This window comes from Lytechinus pictus, chromosome 10, assembly GCF_037042905.1.
Source record: "Lytechinus pictus isolate F3 Inbred chromosome 10, Lp3.0, whole genome shotgun sequence".
Lineage (NCBI taxonomy): Eukaryota > Metazoa > Echinodermata > Echinoidea > Temnopleuroida > Toxopneustidae > Lytechinus > Lytechinus pictus.
The window spans coordinates 30,342,751-30,360,970 of NC_087254.1; the positions used below are offsets into that span (position 1 = coordinate 30,342,751).

The 18,220-nt window shown below is 35.9% G+C and overlaps 1 protein-coding gene across 1 annotated transcript; it reads right to left on the reverse strand.

Annotated features, from left to right (window-relative positions):
• Positions 1–4,684: 4,684 nt before the first annotated feature.
• Positions 4,685–14,967, reverse strand: LOC129270085 (urotensin-2 receptor-like). The gene has a single exon (XM_064105785.1). The coding sequence runs from the start codon at positions 12,366–12,368 to the stop codon at positions 11,415–11,417; it is 954 nt and encodes a 317-aa protein (XP_063961855.1). The 5' UTR covers positions 12,369–14,967; the 3' UTR covers positions 4,685–11,414.
• Positions 14,968–18,220: the final 3,253 nt, after the last annotated feature.

Here is an 18,220-nt window from a genome sequence, read left to right on the forward strand (position 1 = left end):
AAAATTGTGAAAAATGTCCGATCCCGGGACTTATTTCATAAAATTTATTCAAAAACCGGGGTAATTTCCCTACCTCCAAGGACATATTTGTGGAAATCAGAGTATTGCCATTATTCACAGAGTTTTTTTTCTTAAGGTGAAAAGCTTAGCAGGCCCATTAGATCAGAGAGAGGGGGGGGGGGGAGGAACGATAACTCATTTTTTTTTTATAACTGTTCGTCAGAGACATTAAATTTTGTATTGATGAACCTTCTAAAAAGAGAGAGAAATGTTTATTTAGTCAATGAATTTGGGAAGAGGACTTTTGCCCCCTTTGAGCCCACATAATCACAGACCTACTCGTCAAACCTTGATCAAGGGCAGACATCACATGAGAAAAGTGGTAAATAATTTTGATGTTTAATGCGTCAGTAATCCGTGCTTGTTTAGGCTTTCTTCTCTGGAACATAAGTCATGACATTTTCTTCCCATTATCAACTAATATCGCTTACGCCAATAATGAACAAAATCCCTAGATTCATAACAGAGGTCAGAGTGAAAATGAGGTGCCGGGTTATGTGTCTCTGTGGCAAATAGGAGAAAAGAAAGAAAACAGAGAAAAACTGTCATCTGATATTCTTCTTGTTTGTTTGTTTTTAGTTAAATACAGATGTTGAACTGTGGACAGTGTATTTGAAACTTGCTTGATATCATTTTCAGATGACTTAATGCATTGCAGGAAAGGAGTGAGAAGGATGCAGATAATGGCCTGGAGAATGACGTCGAGGCTGCGACAGAGGAAAGAGACAGGCGACACATAGATTGAGAATAAATGAGGGAAAGGAGAGAAGGAGAGTTGGAGGAGAATGAAAAAGAAAGAAAGTAGGAGATTGACATGCCTGTAAAGAGGGGGAGGGGGAAGTGTGGGTGGAGACGGGGTAAGTGTGTGAGGGTGTGTGTGGCGGGTTGTTTGCCTGTATCATTTAGAGGCTTTCAAATTACTGTTTATATCGTCCACATCGTTTAGCGATCACATTTTGAAATTACTACAATTGAGAATCAATTTTTTAACGTTTCCTTCCTTTATTCCATTTTGTTAGCAACAGTTGCATTAATGTTTCAAAATGCAATTTTTGCATTGAGCGCAGTCGTGTTATTTATTATTAAACATGTTACAGGCGGGAGAGTGAGCGCAGTATCAACAGGGAGTTCAGAACGATACAAATTACGAAAGTAAAGGATATCATACAATTAATTCGTAAGAGTTGGAATATTTATATTTCGCTACAGAATAACAAGCACAGAGGTATATGCCATCAAATTAGCTGATGGTCTACTAAGAGAATACTAGGTGCAAATGATCCGATAACATCCAAGATCGACGCGCATTCGATGCGAGTCGTGGATATTTGCGTTCGATGTTAATGCGCCGTGTTTTCTGTACTTGTGAGTCGATAATTGCGGTAAATTGTGGACTACCATTGCCCGAGATATGATGCTTGGATGATTAAAGTGGTCGATAAGATGGGGAAGGTCCAATGTGATGCTGTGTTCAGTCACTCACAATAGTTTAACCGACTCCAATCCGACCGATGATGTGTTATTCGAAATCACGTAAAAGGTTTGGTTCGTCTGGACCCCGTCTTACATAGAGTTACGATTGATCCAATCAATCGTAACTCTATGGAAATCCATCAATGTCATTTTTTTTCTAGAGGAAATTTGCACAATGTCCTTTGTAAACAAAGAGAAGCACAGTGATTTTTCAAGAAAACAATGAATGCATGAAATATGCATCATAGAAAATATTGCAAACAAACATGCATAATAGATGTTGACGTTGCTGGCCGTCCATATATAGTTGTGATTGATCAGATTAATTGCAACTCTTTGTAAGTCGGGCCCCTGGAGTCGGTTTCATTGTGACTGTAGTAATAGAGACTATACTGCTAACAAAGGTTGGGCTTTGTTTTTGTATTAAAGTTTACACTTTCAACAAAATGTACTACATTTTTATCCACTTCTCAGTCAGCTCAATCACACGCACAAACACTCGCCCACCCCCACACCCTTCCACGCTTACTGTGCGCGAACCTACTTTTATCAAAATTAATGATTTCATTGATTTCGTTAGCAGAAATAACCCGAATTAAAATATTTTGTTCACACACCTATCTTCATAATTCCACACATGCACACATAAAAAATCCTCTCAAATACACTAATAAGAAAATCATACACGCCTAAATACACATCACCCATCCACACACACACCATCGTCGTTTTTCACTAATATAAATACGCAATCTCACTTACTTTCTCAATGGATAGAACAGTACATAGTAAGTAGATGTGAAGAACAATAATATTAATACATCCATAATGTCGATAATATCAATGCGCTAGCTTGACCCTTACTGAACGGTGCATAATGAACTGATAAATATGCACATCACAGGCTTAACTGCAAAATGCACGTGGGAGCAAATTACTACTTTTGTCACCAACAGCACGTTTGCTGGTCCCCCATCTGGTTTTGGCAGCCAAATGTATGCACGGAGTGTGTGAGGGTGTGTGTGGGTGTGTGAGGATGTGTGTGGTGATATGAAGATAGGTGTGTAAAAAGCAAGAAAAAAAGATCTTCTGGACAGTGGTGTGTTGTGTGTGTGTGTGTGTTGGGGCGGGGCGGGGATCGAGGGAGGGGGGAGGGGGAAGATTGGTGTTTAAGCATTTTTATAATAACTGATTTCATTGTTTTCTTTTAAGATATATATGATTCATGATTATATTAAGTTAGTAAAAAAAAAGTGAAAATATGAAATGTAAAATATTATACGTGATTTGAAATGTTTAATTGAAATGTTATGTAACTATTTGTTCATGAAATCAGAATAAAAACAGTATTTAAAAAAAAGTGGTTGTGTGAGGATGTGCTAAAGAGAGAGAAAGATAGAGTGTGTGGTAATGGGGTGAGTGTGAGGGAAGGTTGGCGTGCGTGTGTACCTGATATTAGCTCGTTTTCGCAATTGCGACAGGGATGGATTCTACAACATAGTAGATCTATTGAAAAGGTAAATTCATCCTCTGCCAACTCGTCCACTCACCACATGGTCTACCTTCATTTAGTCTAATGCCATTCCGTCCATTAACATTTCGTCTAATAACCAGTTGGTCTAATACCCATTTTTTAAAATTCATTTTGCACGATTAACACTTTAGTTTAATTAGACCAAATGGTATATTGACTAAATGGCTATTGGACCAACTGGTTATTAGACGGAATGGCATTATACTAAATGAAAGTAGACCATGTGGTGAATGGACGAACTGATGATAGACCAAATGATAGTAGACGACTTGGCAATTGGACGAATTGAAAATACCCGTCAAATCACAATGGACAGCGTTAGAGGTCTTTGTCGAAAAACTGGTGAACCGGGGGAGTGTTTCATCAACATTTTCATCCGACAAGTTGTCAGATCTGACATCTTTCTCTGATGTTGATTGGCTGAGAGGTACTGTTACTATGGTAACTGTCGGATAAAATGTGACTTGTCGGATAAAACGTCCGACAAGTCCTTTCATAAAACGCTCCCCGGGACAGCTGATCGTCGTAAGAATTTTAGCTGACCCCCCCCCCAAAAAAAAAAAAATGCAAATATGTCGTTTGTCCAGAGTCCAAGACGAAACTCCTGAGTTGATTTACCGATTTTCGACAAAGACTTCTTTGTCATGATGGGCTTTTGACAATATATTTCTGTGTTGCAAAATCAGTCCCCGTCGCAATTGTGAAGCCTTCCTATTGCGGAGATGAAGGTTGAAATGATTTGCCAAACGCAAGCCTAATAATCTCGCGTTTTACACCTCAGACGTTTATTGGTAAGAGGTGAATACAAAGTTTTTGCCTTTTAACGCCTTTTGCACCTGTTCATCATACCGCAAGTTATACAAGCCACAAATGCCCTCTCTGGGCTGTTTCATAAGCTGTTCATAATGTAAATTAGAACATGACTTACGGTACTAACCGGGCGTTGGAAGCGGGTCGGGTGACAGGGGGTGGTCGCTCCCATTCCATAAAAGTTAGGGGGCATTTTCGCTTTCCTCAAAATAGAGAGGGGGAGGAGGGTGGGGAGCAGATGGAGATTATGATAATAATGATGATAACAACAATAATGATAATAATAATAATACAGCGCAATTAGTATATGCTCTATTGCGCGTCATACTTTGTATGATATGATAAAAAAGGTAAGTGGCTTGAAATGTCGCATAAATAAAGGGGAAAAAAATCAAATCTAAAGAAAATTAATGGAACCTCCGAAGACTTTCCCAGAAATAATTAAGGAGGTAGTTTTTCAGATGATTTGCCCGGGCATTGCCAGTATCGTTTTACGAAAGCGCTGGTTATATCAAGGCTTGTGTTGTTACTCACTTCAAAAACGTAGGCGAAGATTTGTCCTATTTGATTAGTTTTAATTGTTATAACGTCATGGAAGACCTCAACATTTGTGATACAAATACCACCCCTCCCTCTTTCTTTGATGTTTATTCCATGTCTCATCATTTTTTTTGTGTGTAAATGTTCGATGTACAGAATAGACAGAAAGGACGAGAAGAATATCGCAAAAAAAAAGAATAATGAATATGTAAAATGGACTAAACGGCAAAGAATAAACAATACACATTATCACACTTTGTTCCCTCAATTCAAAATGTGAATTTAATTCAATACAGTGTAACACAAAAATATGTCATTTACACGGTTTACATCCAATAAGAACATGATATGTGAAAGACAGAAAATTACTTTCACGCCATTTCAACACCAGTATATCAAAAAAATCTTTATACTAATTTATTCTCCACATTTTACGTGTCAGACTTTTTTTTAAAGCAGATTCATCTTAAAAAAATAAAGCTTGTACTTTGCAATTCAATGCCACTTAATGTAAATTAATAAACTTTCGATTTACAAAAATAATATAATTGCAGTTGTTTGAATAACCTTTATTGAAATACCTCCTATACACGAACAAGTGATGAAAATTTCAGAGTAATGTTTCTTTGAATTTCTCTATCTTTTCAAATCTATCTATCTTTTGGTGGTGTGGGCTCAGCCTTGAAGTGTGATTTACACGGTTTACATCCAATAAGAACATGATATGTGAAAGACAGAAAATTACTTTCACGCCATTTCAACACCAGTATATCAAAAAAATCTTTATACTAATTTATTCTCCACATTTTACGTGTCAGACTTTTTTTTAAAGCAGATTCATCTTAAAAAAATAAAGCTTGTACTTTGCAATTCAATGCCACTTAATGTAAATTAATAAACTTTCGATTTACAAATATAATATAATTGCAGTTGTTTGTGGTGGTGGTGTGGGCTCAGCCTTGAAGTGTGAAAAATATAAAATCAATCATTTTTATATTGAACCAGTAAAAATTTGGTCTGTGAAGAACTTCGAGTGATAAAATCCTATTCAAAAGTTAATGTCTTTTATTTTGACCCTTAGTTTGTATTGCTTATGCTGGCAGAAAATGTATATGCATGGGAGTGATAATGAACTTCTCGAAAGTGATTAAAAATGGCATTTCCGTTTAATGATTATGCTGGTAAATATATATTTTTTTTCAAAATGGAATTTGTTCAAGGATTTCAGGTAATAATCATATTTGTAAATTTATCCTAGTACGATCGTGCAGTACATTCACTTTGTAACTGTAAAGTAATGAAACTATGAAAGAAAGACAAAAAATAGGAGCTTTGTATGGCATGGTATTGCACTTTAAAGTGCATGCGTTTACTCGGAGTAATCCATGCGATGAGTGGGCTAATGATATCCCTTCCATACTTTTCCTTTTTTTATTTCATCTCATCATGTTTAATGCGATTCATATAATTACAAAGTATCTCACTTCAAGCATATTGATTATCTTGCATTGATCAATGCCGACCCTAATTTTATAGTTTTAGTAGAACAGTGAAACAAATATTTATATTTCTTACGGTAAAACACAAAAGAAAAAATGAGAAAGTGGCTTCAGAGGCAATGCTTTGCCTCTTTAATTTTGATGCTACTTTTATCAAATGCATTCTTTAAGTTCGAGTGGCTTTTTAATATTGTGATGAAGTTTTGTCCCTTTTTGCACTTCTGTCTTACCATAAGCCTTATTCAGGGGCTGTGGGAGTGGGGGAGGCAGTCGGCCTCAGCCCTAACTTTTCAGGAATGATGTTCAAAAGAAGTGTGATGTTACGCATGCACAGCATTCAATTCAATTTGAATTCAGCCCCTATACTTTCAAATTCGTCCCGTCGCTCTTGTTAATTTGGATTTTTCGCCACACAACGCAGAGCGCTTTCAAGAGCACTGAAATTTTATGGCCAAATGCTCGCAATGATATATAACAACAAGAAGTCTTTGTCGATAACTGGTGAATCAAAACAGCAGTTTCGCCCTCGACTCCACACAAACGACATATTTGCAATTTTTTCGTCAGCTCCGATACTAAGGACGAACGGCCGTTCTAGTTCACCAGTTTTCGACAAAAATCTCTCAGCGATTTAAATTGCATTTTTAATACATTCACTGTGTTCGTTCTGCATGGCGGTTCGAAAACTCGCTATTGTTCGAAAAAGAACTTAATAGGAATTTCATCGCTGTAATGTTACAGTATCACGAATCAGAGGAATGGATAAAGTAGGCTGGAAATGTATTATAAAAGCGAACACTTTTCATTTATCAAATCGTATCATTAATATGAAAATTATGTATGAAATGAAATTTCATTAAATTTCTCGATAAAATACCGACAGAAAATCAGGACATTATTTAAGCGTTCATATATTTTTTTGGCGAAGATTGTTTTGTTCGTCTTTACGATTTCATTTTCTAATTTCTACCCCTCTTCGCGTATGCAATCGTTTGCATCACTTTATTGAACAAAAAGCATGAACAAAAATAAATTTTCTACATTGAATTAGACATAATAAAAGAGAGCACAGGGTCGCATAACTGACACAGGCACGGCGTATTAAACATAATGTATCAAACGGGAGCATAAAGTACCAGGATATTTTTACTGAAAAGAAAATATATTGCAATTAATTAAAGTAACTCAAGATGCAAAATTCGGTAAAAAAATTGAATATTTAAATGAGTAAATCTTTCAGAAAAGGAAACATTAAAAAACAAAAACAAAACAAACATGGGATATCGTTATCCAGATTCCTATTGTGCACTCCAATTGGATAGATACAACAGCTTGAAAACGTTACACTATTGCCGAACGTGTGTTTTCTATGGGACACTATCGGCTTTTAAATTTAATTCATTTTTTTTTCAATTTGAAAAAACAAAGACATCTAAAGTATGTTTTTGTTTTTTGTAAGTTTTCTTTTGAAATTCCACTTGGGATAGTTCCAAGCATATATTTTTTTTCTGATATATAGATGTGCGCTTTCGGTCATACAACCTTTTTAATTAATAAAATAAAATTAATATTAGAAATAGTTTTATTTAATGGTAAATAAATGTTCGTGTTGGTACTGTTGATATCAATTGATTAAGGAAGGGAAATAAACTTCAGAGGCCAGTATCATAAAATTAATTGGAGAGCATAATTTATTTTTCGTAATATCAACCGCCATGAAGCATGTTTAAAGAGAATACATATTCTAAAATGTGAATGTGCCTACTTTAATACTTTTAACAAGGATAATATCAATTTTGTAAGGTGCATTTTACTCATAAAAGAAAATACAATTGCGCCTACTATCACAACTTTATTATTTTGAATAGGATATGTATAAATGTATGTTTGACTTCATTTCGTTGATTTCAATTCCCAATGATTAATATACATTATATATCTATATCTGACATACATACATACATACATATATCGCTTAAAATTACTCTCTCAAAAACGAAGAGTAAGATGAAGACGAAGAGTCCGTCGAAGTAGCTTTAGCCTATTACATTTTTCAACGGAATCCATACGGTACTCATCATGTGTTAAATACATATGCCACCAAGATAAATAAAAATAAGATTACAAAGCTCGTACACTCTAACAAAAGATTACTCAATATTGGGTAAAATGGGAACATGCATGTTGGTTGGGTAAAAAGATTACCCAAATTTTGCGCAATGTTTCGTTGAAATAGCCCAATATGGGGTAAAAAAAAATACCCAGCAAACACGCATGTTCCCTTTCTACCCAATTTTGGGGAAAATTTTACTCAGTGTTTTTAGAGTGTAATACTTTTACTTATTAGGCAAAAGTACATCTCAATAATATGTTTGTGCGAATGCACAGTGTACAGAATAAAAGAATATTTCACATACATGACATTACCAGCATTACAAATATTGCAATTCGCTATAATACACACATAATTTGTAAGGCAAATCGGCAGAGCAAAGAAAACCAGAAGTATATTCACTGAATTTCAATCGATAAATCATATACAATGCAACGTTGAATATAACTAACATTTTTAGTTGTATTATGCAATTGGCGGGTAAGATAGCGAATTGTGAGACTCGGTTTCACTTTACTAAGTTAATCATGCGTTCATAATTATATTTAGCCTTCATCACTTACTTCATCAGAAGCCATTCTAAGCGCTTTACAATCATGACAATGTATGGCTTCAAGTAAGCTCGTGAACTGACTGATGTGATACTTCGAGAATTCTCTTTGTTACCTTTCCATCACCTTCATAAAGTACCAGGTGCTTTTCAATGAATAAAGGTTTATAGTTTTAGTCATATATAGATGGAGAATTATTGCACCCTAAGTATACATAATTGCCTCGACTGGCAACTCATTTCAATGAATATATGGAATTTCACTGTAACTTCAACATTTTTTATTTAGCAAACTTGATGAATTTTTCAGTTCGTTTGCAAGGGTGTCGAGATCATCACTTTCGATGACGAATGTGGTATATGAAACACCTTTGTTTAACACGTTGACAATGTACCTCAGTCACAATTAATACTCTTCGGCAGCCGTACGGCGAGACGAATACAGCGTTTTATTCTTTTTCATTCAAACCACCTATATGTATAGCTGGTACAAAAAATGTTAAAACGGCTGTTTTCAACTCGCGTACGGCCGCCGTAATTTAAATGTGACCGAGGTATTAGCAAGTGGCAATAGTTTCCTCCTTATCACGTCACAATGAGACGACTTCCCCCTGATGCCAGGCAGATGTCAGGTGTAAAAATACCATTGCAAAGAATAGCCTCACCCGCAGGCACACCCACCAACGAAATAATCCAGACCTATACCAATCGTTTCCCATATAGAATAATGTCATAACTTGGATCAGTGTGGATCCGTTTTGTAGGTGTAACAATAGAATAAAGGAATAACATGATGAATGCGTTCGCCATTTGAAAGTGTAATATTTTCTTTTGTTCCTTTCCCCTAGCATTCAATTAACCCTCACTTATCTCTATAGTGGCGTCGAGAAAGTGCTTCAAGAGATCATTTACATTATCAGCTCACCGCCATCATTGGTCATTTCACCTTTCTCTATATACAACACGTCTATACATGACACAATATGATGATTCTTTAACGTCTTGTAATATGCATAAATAACACTGAAAAAATACGATGGCAATACAAGCGATTTATTATGATAGCAATATGTATGTTATTAGTTTAATGTTCCGAATGATACTCCTTGGAGGGATGAGTAAACTGCATTATAAGAAAGGATTTATTTCACTTCTTTCCATAGGGCCTATAGGAAAGGAGTTCTGAAATCGGTTTTGACTGTTAAGCGTTGAATTTTAATGGGCATCAACGAACGTGCACATAATTTACCTTTAAAGACTTCTTACTACGAATAGCAACTCACGGTCTCACATAGAGCATGATTGTATTGTTGCTTTGCAACCACACGTCTTTATGCATAATTTATGACGAACAAAAACTAAGAGACATTTCATAATTTCTTACACATCGACAAAAGCGATAAGGCGGATTAAAAAGTCTTGTGAATGAGTGTGGTCGGGCGTAAAATAAGACGTTAAGAACAAGAGTTTAATAATCAAACTCTCACGAAGGAAAACACAATTATTGATAATACAATATCATATAATTTTATTGATAAAAAATCACAGTAATCGTGAAAATAATTCATAATATTTAATACTCTCGAATTGCACTTGACTCGAATTTTAAACTTTTTTTTTTTGTTTCATCATGCGACATGAAGATCGACTGTCTTCATATCAATGCCTGAGTTAGATAAATGATTTTGTCTTGTTTGATAAACTTGAGTCTTTTCTATTTTTATTCTCTTTAGGGACAAGAAACACCAGGGGCCTGTGACACAAAGCTTAGCAATGATCGTAAAACATTTTACAACTATTGATTGCATAGACTACAATGTACAATCAAACGTACGATTAATTGCTAACCTTTGTGTTACGGGACCCTGTATGCAGAAGACTACAGTCTGTAGCTTGTCAGACATTCGTGTTTTAATATTGTTGAAATGAGTAAATAAGATTAACTTCTTTGAACCTATAACACATTTCTTGCTTCATCAACTTCGACATTCTTCATGTCATTCTTATCAAATTGGTATTCTGTGCTTCTTTGCTTGTACATTTTTCCATTAGAAAAATAATATAAATGTAAAAATATGTTTAACACTAATGATGGATAACCAATTTTGATGGCAGAAATGTAATGTAATTTCTGTTTTCCGCTTCCAGTTCTAATCAAATTTCTAATCTTCTATTCCACCTTTATACAAAAAGATGAGTGAATGAATTACAAGAGAATAGTCATAATTTCACTGGAAAAATGGATCACAACTGTCCACTTTTGAAGTTCTGGACCCCATTGCATAAAAGTTAATATTATAGTAACTTTGCCATCCAATAGTAACTACCATGGTAGCAATGCTAATCAGCCAATCAGGATCAAGGAGTTTAGGAAAGTTACCATTAGATGATAAAGTTATACATAATATGAACTTTTATGCAACGTGGCTCAGAGCTGGCACTATTCTAATAGTGTAACAGATCCGAATTGCAGTGAAATTATTTTGGTGGAACCATTGATCACAAAGACTGTTTTAACAATTAATATAGACATAAAATTACACCGTCTATCTTAGTAGACAAATAACTATGGGATGTCTTCTTAATGGAATAATACGCAGAAATAATCCTAGAACACAGCAAATGCATTGGAAATGCAAGTATAATTATAATGAAATGCTCGGAGGGCTTTGTCGAAATTTAGAGAATCGGAACAGCAGAGTCCAGGACGAAACTGCTGTTTTAAGTCACCAACCCTCGACAAAGACTCCATTGTCATGAAGGGCATTTGACAATACGTTCTCTGTGTTCCCAAAAGCGTTCTGCGTCGTAATTGCGGAAACTCCCTATTCTCATTTAAAGAGAGTCGCACACTTCTGGTCTACCCGTAAGACGATATTTTGGAGCGGAAAAAGAACTCTGTTTCCTCATCTTTTGCCAGACGTTATACCTCTTGGGCAAAAGCGTATATAGAAAAGGGTTAAAACAGGAATTGAGGTATGATATAATCAGAGCGACGAGCCCCATAATCTGCTTAGGATCAAAGTTTTCAACATGCAGGACGGTAAGTTGGTAGACCCAAAATGGAGTATAACATATCCAAAAGACCAGAACTACCAGAAACACGATTTGTGCTACTCGACGTTTCGATCGTCGCACCTGTTGACTACCAGTACGCTCTGACCTGACCTGACAAAAATGTGCCATGAGGAGCAAATAGGCAATTACCATGATAATGGACGGGATGGCGAAGGTGATAAGAAAGACTGAGATCATGTAGGTGGGAAGAGAATCATCTCCGTTCATCGTCCAAGCGCAAGTGTATTTCACAGATCCGTGACCGTCATGAATTCGAGTCAATGCCATACTGGCCACCATTGGTGTTGCTAATACCATGGCAGATACCCAGATTACCGCCACGATAACCCGAGCGAAGCCGACACTTCGGTACTTCAGAGACAACATCGGATGAACAACAGCCACATAGCGCTCAATGCTCATTACAGTTAGGATGTAAACACTAACGTGCATGGTGAGGACGTCGATGCTTAGGATCAACCGACAGCCTACGTCACCGAAGAGCCAACCGTCTTGGTTGTAGTTCGTCAGTGTGTAGAATAGACAGCCGAATATGTAGAGCAGGTCCGCTCCGGCCATGTTGACGAGGTAGGTGTTGATTGTATTGACGTTGACGTTAACATTGACATTTCCACTGGGTTTGAAAGATAACAGGATTACCAGGGCGTTAGCACAGACACCGATGATAAATATGCAGAGGAACCCCGCAATCAGAATGGATTTGAAGAGCATGGTGCGTTTTGAAAAGTTTTCAGTACAGAGAAAAAATATTCGAATGTCCCCTGTTTTACAGAAAAAATAATCACCAAGAGACTTCTAAACAACACTTCCTATACATTTGATTTCGAGAAATCCAAATAAAAATGAAGAAATACTTCATTCAGTCTGAGAATATTGACTTTGACGGCATAATACTAAGGATCAGTCACAGCAAACGTATCTCTAATAGTGTCTCATAGTAACTAATTTCCTTCAAGACAACCCGTTCGTAAACTAAGGCACACAAGTTTGCAGCACCTCTCTTTGCCGAGTCGTTTCAGTAAATGGCTATTTATGAAGAATGAGGGCGGACTGTAGTTCGTTGGAGTAAAATACAGGCAACGCCAAATCATTCATTGAAACCGTTGCATAAAGTGTAAGTTATGAATAATAATTCCGTAATAATTACGAACAGGAAAGTGAGTGATGCTGCAGATGAGGGAAATCCAGAAATTTCAGGGTTCAGTAACCGAAGATGTAAGATCTCCAGTCATCAGGTATTCATGCCCACGCCTTCCAGATTCGTTCATGCGGGAATAGCTGTCTGACATTGCCTTATGAGTTAAACTGCACATCAGCTAGGCATCCCACGTATATCATCGATCAATTTGTCTATCGATTGATTAGTTTAATTAGTTTTTCGAAAGATAAGTGGGGCAGATTACATCAATTGATAATTTTGTAAAAGGACAAGTCACTGCGAATATACTTCCATCAATAATGAGAGTGTAAATTAGCTGCGTTTTGTCACTAAATAATACCAAGAAGTGTTTCCGTTTTGTTTGGTACAAAGCCTTTCAATTACAAATGCGATTTTCATCAAGTTTTATAATTCATTTTCTTGATTTTTCCCTCTGAAATGAGGAACCTGCCAATATTGGCATGGCACTCCAGCGTCAAAATTTCAACAACTGTTTAATAATCCACAACGCTGATACTGGATGGCGACAAATATTTCACATATTACTTATTAATATCACTTCGACGAATATGTGAGAGAGGAATGAAAAGTTGATGCTTATCTCTCTATCGACCAAGTCATCGTAATGGCGACAGCGGGGAAGCATGCAGTGTCTAGGGTTTCTCATTAAGTCAGTTCATGACCCACAATTATGCCAAAATGATCTATACAGGGGCGCGTTAAGACCAACTCTCAGTAGATGACGGCATTATTCGGCTGGTTTACTCGTTGACAGCTTTGATCGCCAGGACTGATAAATGTAGAAATGTGTGCTTGATTGTAACCTGATTGTAACCGTGTAAGTTTCAGAAGCCTCGCAGAAACCAACTTTCTCCTTCTTGTGACGAGAACAGTCTGATGTCATTAAAAAAAAAGGGGGGGGGGGAATTCTTTTCAAGAAAGTACACGGAAAAAGTGTGTACGTATCAATACTAGAAGCGACGCAGTGTGCCTTGTCAGATGAGAATGCGATTGGGATATGATTATGATCTCTTACATACCATAACCAGATAATACATGTATATAATTCGATTGTGTACAACCGTCAACGTAGCTATCATATTTCACCAGTCACAGAACAGAAGTTGGTAAACTTCATCACATCTAATGTGTTGATGTATTTGAAGTAGCGTCAAGACATAAAAATGCTAACTGGGGTCATAAGCATACATGGTTTGGCATTTTCGCTCTCTCGAGATGTCACAGTGTTTCTTTATATATCATCCTGTGCTCTGAATATTCTCAACAGATTACTGGCTTGTACATAGGTCATGCTGTGCATGTCTTGAAATTAAACAGAAATGTCAGTCAATTATGATAATTGGGGTTAGTCATGGTATCCATGAATATCCAGTCTGAAGCTCAAAATTTGACTGTACACATTTTCAGACAGAACTTCCAGGATAAAATTCGGTCAAATAAAGATACAGGAGGCTGTCGCAATAAAAAAAGGCTTTCATCATTCTGTTCGAGAAACCGAAATCGACTTTCCGTCAGTCTTCTCGTTAAACGAATGCAGCATCCATTTGACCAAAATAAACTTACTCGTCCATATTTCTTGCATTATTTTGATCTTCAAAGTCAAGTTAGGGAATGATACATGAAGATTTTGAGAGTCACAATAGTCGATATCCTCCTTGGGACGTCATACGAAACCAGCTGTTTGGCTTCCACGAATTATCACTGGATCCATTCTTTACGTATTTCGAAAATGGAATTCATGAATATCATCTCTGGTTACCTTCCCAGCCATGCATAGAAAGATTGCTTAATTGTGTTAAACAAGGCATCTACTGACTTGCACTAGGCTTGACCGCTTCATTCCACGCTAAAGCGTATAGAAAAAAAAAGATCCCATCCTTCATATTTCGCGTGCTCAATTGGACGAACTACGGCGGTAGGTTTAACTACTCTGTTTGGGCACACATGCGTGATATGAACTTTATACAAGATTGATAGAATATTAGACGCATCGATGGTGCCTGTTCAAGAATCCACAAAAAATGATTTTTCTTTTCTTCTGCCTAATCTTAAGAAAGAGTGAAAAAATGAAGGAATCTCACCAAACAGATGCGAGCAATCGATGTGCCCCTGTCTTTTCCAGCTCACGTTGTCACGGAAACTGGGAGCGTGTCGAGGATTTATATAGCAACTCCAACTCGCATCTGTTATTATTTCATGTGATCTCAGAAGCTCAAGCTGAAGCACCACAATACTACAAGATGAGGAAACAGCGTTGTTCCATGCTCGCACCGCATATGAATCGAAATTGCGCACGCGGATACTGACTTGTCCGTGCCCATAATTTATTTCAATATTCCTATTACTAGGGAGAAAAGAGAATGCATAGGCCTATACTGTAGATATAACAGATTTAATCTCATGTTTATACCATGAGTAGAGGAGGAATGCATTTAGAAGTGAGGTGTCTTAATGAGACATGCCTAAACCAAAGCCAACTTTCCTGTGAGCAATTTGAATGAAACAACAAAACTACAACACTGCTTTTCAAGATACTAAATGGATTAATCCAAGCTCATTTGCTATTTCCTCTTGAACTTTTCGAATATAATATTATTTGCCTTGTAGAATCATGGAGTTTAAATCTTGAAAATTATCTATTGAATTAGTTTAAAATTGGCTGTCATGATATTTACCTATTGGTCATGTAAAAAGAACAAGTTCGACTCACCAACAAGTTGATTTAGAATAATAGAGAGAGATCGAATCAGCAATAAAGCATTTTTACAAAGCAGATAATTCTGATCATTATGAAAGTGAGGAAATCGATGATGCTATGCACTCACTGTCTATCTTGTACTTCACTTTATGAAATATGACAAATTCAGTTCATCTTATAATATTTGGATCCCCAAATCACTACAAATCGATGATGCTATGCACTCACTGTATATCTTGTAATTCAGTTATACAGTTCATCTTATAATATTTGGATCCCCAAATCACTACATATTATAAAACTTATGACTTTATTTTTCCATAGGGAAATTTACCATGCTCTACATTATTGGCTTATTTTCTCCTCATAATTCACTTAATGTAATACAAACAATTATCAATGTGTTACATCACCGGTTTTCATTTGTAGTTCAACTGTGATGTGCTTTGCGCAAATGAGCAAAACCTTAAAAAGTCATAACTTTCTTATTTTTCATTTATCTGATTTTGATTAATTTTTCAATGTCATTCTTGTGTGATTTCCTTTTTTCTTTATTCCAATGAGCAAAACCATAAAATTTCATATCTTTCTTACTTTTCATTTATTTGATTTCGAGTTAGTTTTAGTGACATTCTTGTATGATTACCTTTATTTATTCCAATCAACTGCCTGCTAGGGATGGGGTTGACCTTTAAAATCCTGAAGACAGCAATAATACATTTAAGTTCAATTAATTATTATTTCAATGAATTATCATATTGAGAAATTAGATCCAATTTTCCTTTCAGTATTTTTTTTCAAACTAAAGCAACGAATGGTCCATTTATAAGATAAATGCATTCTACATAATCGATACTTGATTAAATTATTCTTGTTGCCTACTTTTTAAAAGGGTTGACTGAATATAACTAGGCAATGAGTCGAGAGAAGGTATGGTATTAAAGATCTCTAGTTTGGAGTCACATGAGCACGATGATAATGCGCTGTGCAATACATTCCGGAATATGTCAGGGAGCACATACTCATCGAATTCTGTCCAGTGACAAACATAACTTTCAGAGGGAAATGGTTTAATATTATGAATGTTTTTGATCGGAAGGAATGTGTATTCTGTAGCAGCCTATTGACGACTTTGGTACAGCAAAATTAAGTTAGTGGCCATCCCTTAATATTGATAATATCTCAATGTTGAAAAATATAATTAAATCTCAAGAAAAATTATCGGTCTTACCTTGAAATTTAAAAATGAATCTTTAGGATTCAAACTAAATCAGGAATTCGATTGGTCCCTATTTACAGTCCATCCGGATTTATTTAAAATCTCAACAATTTAGTGTAATGTTGTCCTCTTTCGTTCTCCATCTATCAGTTTCTTCTGATCTTTTCATAATAAATCACAACATTTTATCCAGTTTGGAGGAGTCATAAATATTTAGTGTCTCCACTTAATTTATGGAATGTACAACAACATCTGCGATAACATCTGGTATATATTCTTTCCAGAAGTCTTCGTTTTATGCGCAATTTGAAATATATTGCTCGATTGATGCACACAGTAGGCCTATAAAATTTTAAATCGATGAAAAACAATTACACGTAAATTCGTACATCAAGATTTTTTTTTTACATTAGGAAATCAAATTGTCGGCGTAACACGAGATCGTTTTTTTTTTTTATTGTTATTTCAAACGTAACTGATGTACTGCTAACACGCAATGTTGCCCTGCTCACGCCTCTATTTTGACATCATAAATGTCATGCCGCTAACACTTATATAATAACATAAAGATAAGTGAGTATACCGACATATTTACAAATGATGATGGGCATGATGGCCAACTTGTGATTTTATTTCAGGTCATTATACCAACAAATTCCCAACCACCCCCCCCCCCATTGAAATATCCTGACGCCTCCTCAGTCGACATTACCAATTTGTTTTTATTTGTATACCTGTTGTTCTTACTCAATGTGTATTTTAGTATTTCTATTATCACTGACTTTCAAACGTCAAACGTTAAAACCAAAAAGAAAGGAAATTGAATAAATATAAATCAATCTTTTGGATTTTCCCAAGGGATTCCTCGGATGAAATAAAGGATTGGTTTCATTTTCAACCATTAATTACATCTCATTCCTTGAATCCTAAAAAAACCCGGTGTCTTTCGACAGAATTGTTGGAAAATAAGTTAACAGGATGCATCTAGTTGGTTCAACGACCGAATGATAAGTGTTCTGAATACAAACTTTTCATTTTTTAGGACAAGTTTGTATTATCAGTGTGAATGCAACTTTGAAAAAAATGATACCCGTCAGTGGTTAAAAAAAAGTTAATATTTTTAGCAATGATACAAATTTAACGCATCACTTATTATGAATATGCAAACCATCCTGCTTTTGAGTGGCAGGATGGTTTTATCAGACCGTTTTTTTTTTACAAAGTCTTTCTTTACTAATATTCAGCATTCGGAATGGTCCTAGGTTAAAGGAAGTGCAGTGTGTGTGTGCGTGAATTTGCGCGATGTAAAAAAAATATCAAAGTTTTTTCTCACAAAATGATAACCTCAGATATCAGGATATATTACGTTATAACTTCTTTGATTGTAGTTGTGGTGTGAATATAGAAATCACATCTTCAAGTATTTTGCACAAAGTGGACAACTCTCGATATCAATTTGATCGACT